Source organism: Lampetra fluviatilis, chromosome 24 (genome assembly GCF_964198595.1).
Source record: "Lampetra fluviatilis chromosome 24, kcLamFluv1.1, whole genome shotgun sequence".
NCBI lineage: Eukaryota > Metazoa > Chordata > Hyperoartia > Petromyzontiformes > Petromyzontidae > Lampetra > Lampetra fluviatilis.
The window spans coordinates 1,391,270-1,408,262 of NC_136298.1; the positions used below are offsets into that span (position 1 = coordinate 1,391,270).

Below are 16,993 nucleotides of genomic sequence, written 5' to 3' on the forward strand. Positions count from 1 at the left end.
TCTACGCCCGACCTTATGGAAGAGATACGTAGACGACACTTTTGTCATCTGGCCACATGGCCGGCCTGCTCTAGACCAATTTCTCGACCACATCAATTCCATACACCCAGCCATCAGATTCACCATGGAAGTCGAAAATGATGGCAAGCTACCCTTTTTGGATGTCCTAATCAAAAGGAGACCTGATGGTTCAATGAGCCACTCTGTCTACAGGAAAGCCACCCACACGGATGCTTATCTAAAACCGGATTCCCACCACCATCCATCCCAAAAGAATTCCCTCATCAAGACTCTATATCATAGAGCCCAATGCATCTCCGACCATGAACACATTTCCAGTGAACTCAAACACGTACGCCAAGCTCTTAAAGCTAATGGTTACTCCGACTACACAATCCGCAAAGCCATCACTCCAACCATCAAGAAAGATCCTGTTGAGGAGCCTTTCAAGACCATCACCTTACCCTACATTACTGGGGTCACAAAAAAGATCTCCAAAATCCTGATTAAACACAAGATCCAGGTCCGATTCAACACAGTACATAAAATCCGTGATCTGGTACCGTCTGTAAAAGATGTGATTCCAGACATACAGTACCCTGGCGTCTACAAACTAAGTTGCCTCTGTGGTAGCAGTTACATTGGGGAAACCAAACGACACGTCTCAGACCGCATTCGTGAACATAAAGCTGATCTAAAACACGGTAGGACAAACACCTCAGCCGTGGCAGACCACTGTTACAACTCAGTGGGCTCACATGACATTGACTTCTCCAAGACGGAGGTTCTCTGCAAGCCATCTGGCTATCATGAGAGATTCGTTCATGAGGCGATCCACATATACAAACACAGAGACAATTTTAACCGAGAAGATGGATTCAGGCTTAGCAATCATTGGAAGGACGCAATAAACCATTTCGATACACATTAGGGTGAGTTGAATAATACATAGTGTTATATTAAAATGTATAAAGTATAGGGTGGTTTACAGCAATACAGTATATAATTTAATGTTGGGTTTATCTATGGCAGTATATAGTACTGTATATGCTAAGAGAATAAAGTTTAGATGGAAGTATATTATATACTTCTTACGACGTAGAATTGTAATTTATTATTTGTTGTTAGTAACTCAGCTTATTGTAGAGTATAGTAAGTATCAGTTTATATTTTAGTTTTTTATGTAGTTTTCACTTTGGTTTTCTACGTGGTTGTTTGGCAAATGCAGCTACATATCACTAACATTCCTTTCCTTTATTAACGCTGTTCCTTGCGCCCCCCCGTGGTGCTGTTGATCCTGCATAATGCATGGGCATAATGGGACTTTGAAACCCCTCCGCCCACCTCCTATGCATTGCCCATTGGTATGCTAAATTCCTCTTCATATGCACATTCTTTTGTTAAGGCGCTCCTCCTCGCTACACCTATATAAGCTCCTAGCTTGATAATGTTCTCATTCTTCGCCTGAGGACGGCTGCTTGCGTTGTGGCCGAAACGTCGTGAGAATTGTTTTATTATGTTTTATTTTTATTATTTTATTACTTCCCTTCTACGTGACTTTACCGAAAGAACCAAGAAGATGAATCCCTGCAGTCACGAAAGCTTTAAATCGAAATTTAACCGCCTCTACGGGGAGGGTTTCCACATAACTTTGAGATCCTTCAACAAGCTCCGGGATAAGAAGGCTCAGCTAATCGAGTCTCTCACCTTTCTGAAGAGATGCCGCGACTCTAAGGTAATACCAAACGCATTTACACTAACATCTGCTGCTGTAACTTCTTCTAATGCGAAACGAATTCTGTCTAGAACTAGCTTAGCTCTTATCTCAGAGAAAATCAGACTTACGCGCACCGAACTAGATCAGTTAGACAAGACACTCTACAAATCACACTTATCTTTGAGTGCAACAATGTCCACATCGGATTGGGAACACGTGGAAAAAATGACTGCCTCTTCAGCTGCCGCTATGTCGACTAAATGTAAGGACAACTTGATTTCCAAATTCAACCGCCTCTCAAACAAGAAACCGGACCCACACATTGAAAAGCTAGATGTTAACAAAGTCGTAATTAATCGCAGTAACAGTCCTATTTCTGAAGGTTTGAAATCCGTTTTAGCTAAAGGACTAAACTTTGCAGTCACACCTAGACACATACCAGTTAATGATATAATTGCTCGAGTAGATGTAGCTCTCAAGGGCTTGAGTCACATCGCTGCAGACGTAGCAAGATCTGAAATCTCTGTAACCCTCAAAAACGCTAAGATGCCAGCTAGCAACATCAGCAAAGATGAGCGTTTTGAATTAGCTCAATTAAAAAAGAGGGATGACATTGTCATCCTCTCAGCCGACAAAGGCAATGCCACTGTCATCATGGACAAAATAGAATACAACAACAAAATTCAAGAACTACTCAACGATGGCAGCTATACAAAAATAAAAAGAGACCCCACCAACAGCCTCGTCTCCAAAACCAACAACATCATTTCTGCTTCAACCGCATTAATTGATCAGACCAAACAGTTCTCGTTGAAACCTTCTGCAGCCAGGCCACCAAGATTGTACGGCTTGCCAAAGATACATAAAGAAGATACACCTCTTCGTCCCATTGTCTCTACTATCAACTCCCCCACTTACAAACTGGCTCGTTTTTTGTCCGAAATCCTACGGCCTTTCACTGGAAAAACCACCTCTGCAGTACTAAACTCTACTGACCTGGTATCGACAATCAAGGGGATTGCCCTGTCCCCAGACGACCTGCTTGTCAGTTTTGATGTGGTTTCCTTGTTCACCAAGGTGCCTGTGCCTGACACCATCGCAATCATTGAAGACTTGGTTCATCAAGGACTAAATGCTGGGGTACCCCCCCTGGTGAGACACTGCTTAACCAATACATACTTCACCTGGAATGGAACCTTCTACAAGCAAATTGAGGGCACCCCAATGGGCTCCCCCCTATCTCCGGTTGTAGCCAACATCTTCATGGAGAAATTTGAGACGGACGCCATCCAGACTGCCACTCTACGCCCGACCTTATGGAAGAGATACGTAGACGACACTTTTGTCATCTGGCCACATGGCCGGCCTGCTCTAGACCAATTTCTCGACCACATCAATTCCATACACCCAGCCATCAGATTCACCATGGAAGTCGAAAATGATGGCAAGCTACCCTTTTTGGATGTCCTAATCAAAAGGAGACCTGATGGTTCAATGAGCCACTCTGTCTACAGGAAAGCCACCCACACGGATGCTTATCTAAAACCGGATTCCCACCACCATCCATCCCAAAAGAATTCCCTCATCAAGACTCTATATCATAGAGCCCAATGCATCTCCGACCATGAACACATTTCCAGTGAACTCAAACACGTACGCCAAGCTCTTAAAGCTAATGGTTACTCCGACTACACAATCCGCAAAGCCATCACTCCAACCATCAAGAAAGATCCTGTTGAGGAGCCTTTCAAGACCATCACCTTACCCTACATTGCTGGGGTCACAAAAAAGATCTCCAAAATCCTGATTAAACACAAGATCCAGGTCCGATTCAACACAGTACATAAAATCCGTGATCTGGTACCGTCTGTAAAAGATGTGATTCCAGACATACAGTACCCTGGCGTCTACAAACTAAGTTGCCTCTGTGGTAGCAGTTACATTGGGGAAACCAAACGACACGTCTCAGACCGCATTCGTGAACATAAAGCTGATCTAAAACACGGTAGGACAAACACCTCAGCCGTGGCAGACCACTGTTACAACTCAGTGGGCTCACATGACATTGACTTCTCCAAGACGGAGGTTCTCTGCAAGCCATCTGGCTATCATGAGAGATTCGTTCATGAGGCGATCCACATATACAAACACAGAGACAATTTTAACCGAGAAGATGGATTCAGGCTTAGCAATCATTGGAAGGACGCAATAAACCATTTCGATACACATTAGGGTGAGTTGAATAATACATAGTGTTATATTAAAATGTATAAAGTATAGGGTGGTTTACAGCAATACAGTATATAATTTAATGTTGGGTTTATCTATGGCAGTATATAGTACTGTATATGCTAAGAGAATAAAGTTTAGATGGAAGTATATTATATACTTCTTACGACGTAGAATTGTAATTTATTATTTGTTGTTAGTAACTCAGCTTATTGTAGAGTATAGTAAGTATCAGTTTATATTTTAGTTTTTTATGTAGTTTTCACTTTGGTTTTCTACGTGGTTGTTTGGCAAATGCAGCTACATATCACTAACATTCCTTTCCTTTATTAACGCTGTTCCTTGCGCCCCCCCGTGGTGCTGTTGATCCTGCATAATGCATGGGCATAATGGGACTTTGAAACCCCTCCGCCCACCTCCTATGCATTGCCCATTGGTATGCTAAATTCCTCTTCATATGCACATTCTTTTGTTAAGGCGCTCCTCCTCGCTACACCTATATAAGCTCCTAGCTTGATAATGTTCTCATTCTTCGCCTGAGGACGGCTGCTTGCGTTGTGGCCGAAACGTCGTGAGAATTGTTTTATTATGTTTTATTTTTATTATTTTATTACTTCCCTTCTACGTGACTTTACCGAAAGAACCAAGAATATGTCTGAAATGATGGTCGCCGACGCACCCGTATCGATCAACATACGAACATCAACGCCCTCGATGGAACCCACTACGGCAGAGGACCCTGCCGCCGCGGCAATGACCCTATGGGCCAACTCGGACCATTGACCTGGTCCGAGCGCCCGGTTGTTCAATGATGGGCCCGAATCCCCCTCCTCCGAAGCATGACCCCCCTGTGTGGTGTGAGGGTCCGTGCTTGTTGTAAGTGGGGGCCAAGAGTGCGAGGTGTCGTGACTTGCCTGGGTATGCTGAGGATACGGTGGTGGCCGAGGCGCCGGAGGTCCTGAAGTCCGGCGTCGGGGGACCCGGCAGCCGGACGCCACATGGCCCCGAAGGCCACAGTTGTGGCAGACGATGGACGCCCCGTCCTGGCGCGAGATTGGCCGGTCCCGCTGGTGGTGATCTCGCTGGGATCGCCAGTTGGACGATCCGCGATTTTCTGTTGCCGCGAAGGCCTGATGAGGCCCCGAATGCACGTCATAGGCTTGTGCATCAGGTGGGCCTGCACAGGCGGCGATGGTCGTGTCCTCATCGCAATGTAGGTGTGCTTGGATGCACCTGGCAGCACGTAGCGACGTGAAGTCGTCGTCGGCTGTCGGCATGGCAACTCGAAGCTGGCGGGCCAAGCTCATGAGCTTCTGCAGCACGAGTGACTCCACAGCGTCTTCATCCATGCGAGGGTAGGCAACCCGCGCCATGGCCAGTAGCGCGCTGCGGTACCCCATCGCCGACTCGGAGGCCTTCTTCCTCCTCGCATCGAAGCGGTGACGTGCTTCGGACGGGGGTCCATAAATCAGCCGCATCTGATGAAGGGCATCCGTGAGCGTGGCACGTTTCGCCCGTGGCACCGCAAGGAGTTCTGCGAGGGAGTCGTCGAGCATGGCCGGGAGGCCCTGGAGCGCTTCATACTCCGACCAGCCGGACGTCTCTATAAGAGAGACGAACCGGCGTTCGAATGCTGCCCACTCACCCCCCTCTGAAGAAAATGCCTTGAGTGCCGGCAGGCGTTGGTGGACGTGAGCCCCGCGCTCGTTGCCTGGCAACTCGGCTGAAGCTGGCTTCGCGTTCCCAGCGCTGTCACTCGGCGGTGAGGGACGCAGCACTGATGACGCGGCGTTGCTAGGTTGCAAACAGCTGTCACCCGGCGGTGAGGGACGCAGCGCTGATGACGCAGCGTCGTCGGGTTGGCCCACGCTGGGCCCGGAAGTGACGTCGCTTCCAGCGGTCATTGCTCCCCCGGCAGAAGTGACGACACACCCGGATGTATTTGCGGCGGGAACGGCTGCCATCTTTGTGTTGGAGCCGGCGGAATGGCGCGGCCGCTGCGCCGCCTCTCTCCCTCCTGTCTCCGCCTGTGAGCGACGCATGTCATCCAGGATGGAGACGGTGGCGTGGAGCAGCTCGGTGAGGCGAAGCAGCGTTTCCTCCATTGCTGCTCCCGACGCTGGAGGAGGATCGGTAGGTGTGGTGGACGACTGTTCAGCCGGCGGTGCGGCGTCGTTGTCGGCCCGAGTTGGCTGCCCCGTCGCCGCTTGCTCCTCAACATCGCCGTCAGGACTGAAGGTACGTGGCTTACTTCTTGTCTCCATTGCCACTTCTGACGCCAAATGTAACGGGTTCCGGAGACACTTGTAGAGGTAACTTCTTTATACTGGTAGGAACGAAGTGGACCAGACCAATAGATTAATGTGTCCGTCCGTCCGTCCGTCCGCGCCCGGCTGTCCGTCCGTCCGCGTCCGTCCGTCCGTGTATCAACATCGCCCCCTACTGCAAACACTTGGCATGACCCTGTCCGACAAGATGGCCGCCCGCTCCCCCTGCGATCTGTGAATTAAACAAGATGGCCGTCGTTTCCGGCGCATCACGGCAAAACTTTAAACTTCGCTTCAAAATTACTTTACTGAAACGCAGCACGTTTATTTAAAAAATTACTTTACTGAAACGCAGCACGTTTTTTTAACACAGAGACAAGAAACATTTATTAACACAGAGACGAGATACATTTAATCGCCTTATTTGTGCACGAAAAGCACGGCGCGAGGCCTAGTGCGGCAGGCTTCGCGAGGCCTAGTGCGGCAGGCTTATTAACACAGAGACGAGATACATTTAATCGCCTTATTTGTGCACGAAAAGCACGGCTTCGCGAGGCCTAGTGCAGAGGCTTCGCGAGGCCTAGTGCAGAAGGCTTCGCTAAGTCTACTGCAGAGAAGGCTTCGCGAGGCCTAGTGCAGTAGGCTTCGCGAGGCCTAGTGCGGCAGGCTTCGCGAGGCCTAGTGCGGCAGGCTTTGCGAGGCCTAGTGCGGCAGGCTTCGCGAGGCCTAGTGCGGGAGGCTTATTAACACAGAGACGAGATACATTTAATCGCCTTATTTGTGCACGAAAAGCGCGGCTTCGCGAGGCCTACTGCAGAGGCTTCGCGAGGCCTATTGCAGAAGGCTTCGCTAAGTCTACTGCAGAGAAGGCTTCGCGAGGCCTAGTGCAGTAGGCTTCGCGAGGCCTAGTGCGGCAGGCTTCGCGAGGCCTAGTGCGGGAGGCTTATTAACACAGAGACGAGATACATTTAATCGCCTTATTTGTGCACGATAATTTTTTCTTTAACTCTTCTATACCCGGTCGATATCCCTGTACCGGTACTAAGTATTATTCCTACCAGCCCACCCCGCAGGGTCCTGTTTACAACACAACACTCCAACAGTCCTGATACTCTGTTACAGCCTAGGTACACAGCCTAGGTACACAGCCTAGATACTCTACTCTGGCTACGCTCTGGAACTCGCCCTCACAAGGTCGTAGAGTCGGGAGTTCCAGAGTCCCACCACTCGCTCTCACAACATCCCAGGGTCTTCAGATGGCTGGTCGTGGGTCTTGGGTCTTGAGTTACAACTCGCCCCGATCGTCTAGGGAGCTCCCCTTTTTATGCCTAGTCCAACGAGGGGTGGGGCCGTGTGCGCCATCAGACATCCCATTGAGCACACACAGCCCCCCCCCCCCGTTGGCGGCGCCAAAAGGCTTCAGCGCCTGGGAACCCAACGCCTGGCGCCCAGAGGCTTAAGCGTCTGGACCCGCCCGGGAACCCAGAGCCCCCAGCAGCCCCTCCCTTCTTATGTCACTACACATGTAACAGCACTTTGTGTTCTTTTGAGGAAAAGTACTATATCAAAATAAACATTTATTTTGTATTATATTATCTTGTTCAAGATCTTTCCAATTTTCACGCTGTAATGAAAACTTTCTCAATTAATTTTAAGATAGTTCAGAATTATGTTTTTTTCTACTTTTTGTGAATTTCCATTAATCAGCTTCCTCTGTGCAACTTCATATTCCCATTGTTATGAAGTAGCTACCGTTAATTTGTGAACACCTTCGGTCTCTTGCAGTTTGCACATGAATTTAACAGAGCACCTCAATGCGGAGATTGTACTGCACACGATCACAGATGTCAACGTGGCATTGGATTGGATCCGATCCACATTCCTGTACATTCGGGCACTCAAAAACCCAAAGCATTACAGTAAGAAATGCATTTACAATTCAAAATCAAAACATACAATGTTCGCGTGACAGATAAAAAATAGTGTTGCCTCTTAAATAGCTATAGTGTACGATAGTATAATCACCAGGTTCAAATTATGCATAGGAAAGGAATAACAATTAACATGTATTGGAAAAGGTTGAGTTACCTATTCGTGCATTTATTTAAGAAAATTATTCAAGACCATACATTTTAAATGTGTTTTTAAGTAGTATAGGTATTTTGGAAGGATGTATATAGATGTGTATCTATCCTATTTTCAAAATGTATTTGAGTGAATGACACTTATTCGAATGAAACACAAATTAATGTAATGTATATTATATAGTTTTGTGTTGAACGAAGATCCATATCTAACAGAGAGGGCCCTTGCCTGTAAACATCTGGCATTGCTTCATACAATCCTGACGTGGCACTGAATTGCAAAACCGGTCCACAATTTTGATCCTAGGATGGAATGCGCATGATAAATTTGAATGGTTATTATAAAAATTATGCACTGGCAATAACGTTATGAGTAAAAAAAATACTGCATTTTTATGTGGCGAGACAGATATGTGAAGGAGGTAGTATTTCCTGCTTATATATGGACACTAAAACATTGTGTGAAACCATCTTTGGGTATTTTGAGCCATTATGCCTTTGCATAGATCAGCTATTGGAATATAAAACAGTAATCTTCGCTGTAATTATATTTCACAATGTTGGGTGCTTTCAAAAATATTATGAGCTGACTGGAGGAAATAACATGTTTTAATGTTATTAAGTACAAAGGACATAATGACAGTATATTTGCAAGGAGTAATGTTAAACATTCTGAAAATTTATATTTTGTTCGTTGACAGAAAGTGTTTCAATAGTTTTGACTTTTGACTATGACAAGATATTAAACTGTTAAAGCCGTTAAATTTTGATTTAAAGCTTTCGTGACTGCAGGGGTTCATCTTCTTGGTTCTTTCGGTAAAGTCACGTAGAAGGGAAGTAATAAAATAATAAAAATAAAACATAATAAAATTATTCTCACGACGTTTCGGCCACAACGCAAGCAGCCGTCCTCAGGTGAAAACCAGGTCCGTCGAGGCGACAGAGTCTGAATGAAACAGCACACGAGCTTGGAGCATATATATAAGCTGGGCGCCTTGACAAAGGAATTTGCATATCAGACTCTGTCGCCTCGACGGACCTGGTTTTCACCTGAGGACGGCTGCTTGCGTTGTGGCCGAAACGTCGTGAGAATAATTTTATTATGTTTTATTTTTATTATTTTATTACTTCCCTTCTACGTGACTTTACCGAAAGAACAAAGAAGATGTTAAAGCCGTCTTAAGTACATCTGAAGCGATGCATAAAAAGGCAGCATACTGAAAAATAAATGTACTCTGTATGAATCATTGATACAGAATTTCCCGCTGGTCTGAGCAAAGAGGACATTGAGAAGAAACTTCTGCAAGGTAGAGTGATATTAACACAATTTCACATCAAACTGTAATTTTGCTGGAATAATAGTAGACAATTTGAAACTAAGGGAAATATAATTGTATGCTTGTGTTATTCGTATGTTACTGTGCTTCCCCTGGTACTGATGCTTTACAGTACTTGTGAATTCCCTCCGATGGTCTCATTTTCCAAACTCTTACAACCTTGCTCAATTCAAGAAACCTATCTACTTGTTAGAAGAAAGAAAACTGAGAAGAAAACCCATATCCGCAGCCTCTGAAACAGCCACTTGGTCAATTCAAATTGTTCCTTATTTTTCAATTACATACAGCATAATTTCCAATGATTAAAATTGAGACAAATTGCTTTTTATTTAATTGTATTTGTTTAACGATCGTTATGTTAAAATAATTCAGCTGACAATATGCCTTCTTCCCATATCTGTCTCTCCCCATAAAATACAATCATTGTTTATAACATATCCGATCAGCCACACGGCCTTCTGGGAGTGAATATTTTCAGCAGCGTTGGTTTCAACGCAAGCAAAAATCTGGACCGGTCCCGACATTCAATGTATAAGCAGTCAGGCTTGTTTGAACCAATACGAGTGACCTGCTCGACGTTAAGAGGCAAGGATCTCCTCTGTTAGCTATGAATGTGTAAAGCATATTTTAGATTTTAGTGGAGAGACAAATATGAGAAGAAGGCATATTACCTGCTTAGTTTGTTGTATTGTCCACAACGATGTTACTGTTTATTTTGCATTATTTATTTCAGAACTATGCTTAGAGAGTTTGAACTCACTGGCAACTTTCAAGCTAATTTGTATGCAGAATGGAGATATTAAGCCAACAGGTAAATAATCCTTCCGCTTAAACAGCATACTATTACGTGTTTGTGTGTTTTATTTGTGATGAAAAAACATAATGTAATCTCACATTTTATTTGTATATAGCGTCTAGTGATTAACGCAAATTGCATCTCAAAACGTGCTGTAGAATTTGTAACATGCACTGTTTCCTAACGGAGCCACAGGGGTAAAACCACAGACAAGCAGGGGAGGCAGTGAGAACCTGCGCCAACAATTTCTCGAGCCCTGTGCTGCTATATTGGGATGTTTCGCCAATTTCATTAATGAGTGTCTGTGCATGTACCACGGTGTTATTGGGCCAAGATGCGCCGTTCCCATGCGGTAGCCGGCAATACCGGCCTCATGCCAATAGGGGGCAACAGAGGGGCTGAGCCCCAGTGCTGACAGTCTGTGGGCCATCGGGTCCAACGGTTACCCTCTGGAACAGTATGTAAAAGGGGCAGACCCCAGACCCCAGGAGGGGGGCTGGGGATGACATCATCCCCAGATCCTTCTCGAAGGTTCGAGAAGGTGTGGCCGGGGCGGAGCGAGCCAAGGCTCTGTGTAAAAGCCGGACCTCTGGACGGTCCCGGCAGTCGTCGTCTAGCTGAAGACAAGAAGCCTCCTAAAGACTGAAGAGCCCCAAGGGCAGAGCCGTACCCCTGGCAAGGGTCGGCTCGAAGCTATGCCAGTGAAGACTGAAGAGCCCGAGGGCAGAGCCGTACCCCTGGCAAGGGTCGGCTCCAGCTTATATACCAGTGAAGATTCAAGCTAAACTCACGGAGGACTTGTAGATTAGCCAATGAGAGGCGTAGCAGTCTGGAGAGTAACCTCCATCGTGTATTGGGTGTGAGGGGCCGTTACCTCTCTGTGTTAAGTGCTAATTGTTAAATAAAAACTGTGTTGCCTCAGAGAAGCCTTCTTCTAGTTATTCAACCCACTACACATGGAAAACCCCCACGTGTGCAAGGGGTAATAACTCAATATCCGTGCATATGGATACATGAATTTGCTGTACTGCCACACCCTGGCAAGCCAAGCATATGTCGATCTTGGCCACCTTGGGAAGAGAGTTTTACCAATTTGTGTTTGATCCACCAACCCTGTATTACAGGCATGCAGTATAGTCACCAACACCCTGGCATTTATTTCGATTTAAAGCTTTCGTGACTGCAGGGATTCATCTTCTTGGTTCTTTCGGTAAAGTCACGTAGAAGGGAAGTAATAAAATAATAAAAATAAAACATAATAAAATGAAATAATTCTCACGACGTTTCGGCTACAACGCAAGCAGCCGTCTTCAGGTGAAGACGGCTGCTTGCGTTGTAGCCGAAACGTCGTGAGAATTATTTCATTTTATTATGTTTTATTTTTATTATTTTATTACTTCCCTTCTACGTGACTTTACCGAAAGAACCAAGAAGATGAACCCTGGCATTTAATTAAAGTTTTTTAATATGTGTTGCTATTTTAACAAAAATGGTTTTATATTGTACAGATGTTGGCAGATTGATGGCTTCCTACTACATCGCATTTGATACCATAAAGCTGTTTGGCACATTACAGGGCTCTGAAGCCATGCAAGACCTGGTAAGTAAGGTCACAGGCTTGGTTTCTCATTCTTCCATATCACCATCAACTTATGTCAACAAGGCTTACTGCGCAATGTCCCTTAGCAGAGGGAGAGCTCCCTGAAAGGGTTCATGACAACGCATTACAAGTAGTGACTGTAATTACGTTAACAGACAAGGATATATGTATATGACACGTATCAAACAACCACAATGACTTACAGCAGCGGATTTGACAAACGGCCGTAAATTGTTATTTTGTATAAACAAATTCATAAGCAGAAAAACAATTGTGCAGATAATTTAGCAGTTTTGGCATGTTTGGCGGTCATCATCATCATTGTATCTATACAGTACACCTTATTGGAGCAAGGATACCTTATTTTATTTTTACTTAAAAAGACAGACTTTTAGTTTATTACTGCATAAATCGTTGCTGACAATTCTATCAATAGGTGTGCTTCTGGCATAAGGTTCAACTAACACGTACATTTTAAGGCATAATCAATGCATTGTACAGCAGCATTCAGAGCCAAGTCAAAGTGATTTCCTGCTCAAATGAGCACTGAGGTGGTCCATCTACCGTTTACAGCCCTGAGACTATCGTGGAAAATCCACAATCCTATTACAGGGGTCTCTCCGTAGTACACCCACTGTTAACTTACTAACAGAGTGGTACTCATGTTATCAAACTCGGAGGGAAGGTGGGTTGAGTCAACTCACAACCAGCATTTGAACTTGGAACCTACTGTCTGTGAAGTACCGTTGATGACTCTTGGACACCGTTGGTGAGGCACACGTATTTATTCCGTACAAGTAGTCACAACTGTGGACATACAATACTAGAGGGGGTATCGGCCCCCTCACCCGGCTAGCTGGGAATACACTGCTAGCTATCTCTGACCTACCTCCTAGTCCTCCACTAACGGGCTAGGGGAGGCTGTCTGGCCCGACACTGGTAAGTCGAGCTACGGTACCTGGAGTCCCAGAGCACTAGCTCTGGTTCTCGGGACCACGCCGCTGGCTCGGTCCTGCGCGGCCCTGACAAGGGCGGCGTCCCAGGGGAGTCCAGGGCTCTAGCTAGACGATCTTCGGTCTTCACTGGTTTAGCTTTAACATTCTGCCCCGAGCCCTCTGACACATCCCCCTTTATACTCCACCCCCGCTGAGGGGTGGGGCCCCGGGCTGCCTGGTGCGGACGTCGTTGAGAGCACCCCCCCCCCCCCGTGCACTCACGTAGCCCCGCCCACTGTGTTTGTTTCCCATAAGCTGCCATGCATAACGGCTCTCTCTTTAACACCCCTACATCTGCAAGCCACTCACACTGTTGAGCCACCAGGTCATAACTCCCACATATATTTTACAAGAGAGTGTTTTTGTGATTAGCTATTAGCTGAACTGATACATTTTCCTCTTGATCTCTTTAACACATTTTCGGTTTAGGACACCTTATATTATAAATGTTTTAGAGGTTTGTAATTGCTATTAAATACTGATTTGTTACTGTAATGGATGTGCGTTTATGGCTGACCTAAGAGCAAATGGTGCAATAGTGTCAGGGCAGATTTGGTAGCTCACTGTGTGTCTATTGTGCAGCAGCTGCGAGATCTGGCGGAGGGTGGAATGCGTTTACAATTCTGTGTAGTAGCATCAATGGTTTTGGCCATGATGGCATCTTGATCTTTGACCTTCTTTACAGGTGACTCTTATCTCAAGCTGTCGAGAGTATAAAGACATCGCACTCCGCGTTAATGAAAAGAAAACCCTGAACACATTGAATATGGCCAAAAATCACACAATACGGTAACAATCAGTGACACACATCACAAAATAACCATTAGCATCGTAAAGAATGGGAAAAAAATAAGCGTACAATATGCCTCCACATATCTGTCCCTCCACATAAAAGAATACATATATTTTACACATCCTAGCATTTCAGCAGACTTGGTTTCACACAACGAAACTCTGGACTGGTTTTGACATTCTTTGTCTCATCAGCAGTCACGTTTGTTTAAACCAATACAGATGAATTGTCATGTAAATATACAATTATGCATACTGTATATTGGCAAAGTTACATTACAATAAATAAAAACATTTATATGGTATTTGGCCAGGTTGAAGAATGTTAGGTATTTTTTTAAGACCCTGTATTAATGTCATTTTTTGGAATAAAAATCCAGAACCTACACTGGAATAATCTTGAAAGTTTAATATCAAATGTTTTATCGGTCTAAAACATTTATTATAATTTGATTTAAGAGGTTTCTCGAATAGTGAAACATCAAATGAGAAAACATTTACATATTTGAGAAAATAGTAGTTGTTCAAGTATTACGCATTTCAAAATATTGTACGGATAAACGAATGGGGTTTAAGTCTGTATGCGCATATTTTAAGTGTATATTGTATATTCAGTGTGTATTAGTTATTATTTGGATAAGCCATTATAAGTTAATCTGAATGCTTATATTCTTTCAGATTTCCAATGTCCGGTAAAATAAAAACCATTGAAATGAAAGTAAACTGGTCAGTACAGCTATGAATTCAATATTCCTGTTAAGATAACACATACGTATATTTGGAGTTGGTTATTAACTTTCTTTATAGTTAGCAACACAACTTCGTGTTTAGGGTTTTAATGTTCTACACATTTGCAGATTATTATCCATTTGATATCACCATACAGATCACACATTTTAATTGGAGAGCCTTCAAAATGTATTGACACTCATTTTAACACTTTAAACTGCATCTATATTGCAAAAAAAAGTTTGTTCGAGTGGAGAATTATGTTTTGCTACACAATTAAAATTACACGTTGTTTGTAGCCTCATTCAAGCTCAGCTGGGATGTGTACTCGTGCAAGATTTTGCATTGATACAGGACACTGCCAAAATATTCAGGACTGGAATCCGACTTACAAAATGTAAGTTTAAACTGCACTATTTAAACAAATTTACATTGTTTCTGAAGCTAACTTTTAAACGCATAACAGTATTTATATATGTTATTTCTCCATTTTGTGTTTGTAGGTCTTGCCGAATTTTTGCAGCAAAAGGATAAGCAGAATAATTTCCAGGCCGTGGTGAATGCGGTCCACCTCGCTAAATGTTTTCGTGCAAAGCTTTGGGAAAATTCACCTTCCGTTTTTAAACAACTTGAAAAAATCGGTAAATATGGTCCCTTTTACGATTAAAAGCAATAAATACAAATTATTTACAACCACGCATTTTTTTCAGAAGACCCTTCAATGAAACATTACTTAACCTCAGTATTTCTGCTGTAGGCTTCTCAATGTCCAGCGCACTGGTCAACGCTGGATTGACATCTTTTGAGAAAATTGAAAACACTCATGGACGGGAAATTGAGTTGGTGAGATAATGGGTGTAGTGTTAATCTCCACAACATGTATCTATGTTTGTGCTGGTGTTAAGCACACTTCCCAATACAATTATATGGTAGCTATACCATAAATGCCATTGGCCCAGTGGTAGCGCTTGTTGCAAAAGCTTGCAGTTCGAAGCTGGCAGACCGCTCTGGTTAATTAATACTGCGGATTTATTCACCATAAAAATCTAAACACCATCTTCTTCAAAGTGAACGTTAAAGATCCCTTGATGTCATTCAAAGAAGACCATTGTGTGCCGGCGTCATTGTCCAAATTAGCAAAATGTGTAGTGAGTCCAACTGAGTCGCAGACGTTATCTTGGGAGCAACACACTTTATTACGCAACTTTAACACAACATCACACAATTTACATTCGGGTCTCGAAAGCCCATATAACCACACTACGGCAGAACTAGACACGGTTTGCTATCCCGGTCCGGACCACAAGCTGGTTCCCGGACCGCATGGCTAGAGGCTTCTTCTCCCCGACGTGGATCTTCTTCACACCAGCACACGAAGAACCTCGAGCTCCTCATGGGGCCCCCGTTATATCCCTCTGGGCTGGCTCCGCCCTTCACCCCGCCCACTTTCCAGATCTCTCGAGCTATTTCTCGAAGGCTCTTTTTGACCACGCGACCGCCCAGCGGCCCCCGTCCACCGCTGGCCCCCCTCCAATATTATCCGGTCACGTGTCAGCAGGTCAACCAGCGTATCATGCCCCAACGTAACCCTGGCTGGCTGACGCTCCCTCTCGCTCCTTCACCGGGAGCCCGCACCCGCACCGCACACTGCTCACGGTGCCTTTGCGTTGACAAGCGCTCACCCAAGACCTGCTAGGACTGGTACTACGCCCCGTAAGCAGGCTACACATAATGTCAGCACATTATCCACCGTGGCTTCGTAAGCCCGGCACCACACAGTGACAATCACAGTCACGATAAATGTAAAAAGTAATTTGCAAATTACTCAATTGGGAAACACATTACAATCATACTCTTTGGTTATTTCGGTAAAGTCATGTAGGTATAAAACATAAAATAAATTTAATCACGACGTTTCGGGCGCAACACAAGTGTCCGTCATCAGGTGGGACAACCACAGCAAGAAACAATTGCTGAAGTGGGCAAAAGAGCTGCTTTAACTCTTTCTATGTGACTTTACCGAAAGAACCAAAGAGTAACTTCTGCTACTAGACCACCCAGATTATATGGTCTTCCTAAGATCCATAAAGAAGGCACTCCACTTCGGCCTATCGTTTCCACTATCAACTCACCTACCTACAAACTGGCCCTCCCCCCTCTTACCTATATAGCCTCTTGTTACAGCAGCTCTTTTGCCCACTTCAGCACTTGTTTCTTGCTGTGGTTGTCCCACCTGATGACGGACACTTGTGTTGCACCCGAAACGTCGTGATTAAATTTATTTTATTTTTTATACCTACGTGTAATTCCTGCAGTCACGAAAGCTCCAAATTAGTAGCAGAAGGTTTTAGGGAGAGCCGTTTGACTGGTTCTATTAGAGAAGTCGAACTGGTAATGATATTGTTGGTTTTTGTAGTCAGGCTGTTAGTAGGATCTTTGTTGATTTT

At 44.6% G+C, this 16,993-nt stretch overlaps 1 protein-coding gene across 1 annotated transcript in view; it reads left to right on the forward strand.

Annotated features, from left to right (window-relative positions):
• HFM1 (helicase for meiosis 1) overlaps nt 1–16,993 on the forward strand; it is an 86,034-nt gene that overhangs the window by 54,617 nt on the left and 14,424 nt on the right. Inside the window, 9 exon segments of the mRNA XM_078867835.1 lie at nt 7,999–8,132; nt 9,539–9,604; nt 10,368–10,445; nt 11,939–12,030; nt 13,711–13,814; nt 14,496–14,543; nt 14,846–14,943; nt 15,050–15,187; nt 15,304–15,389. Of these exon segments, the coding sequence (XP_078723961.1) occupies nt 7,999–8,132; nt 9,539–9,604; nt 10,368–10,445; nt 11,939–12,030; nt 13,711–13,814; nt 14,496–14,543; nt 14,846–14,943; nt 15,050–15,187; nt 15,304–15,389 (844 nt within the window).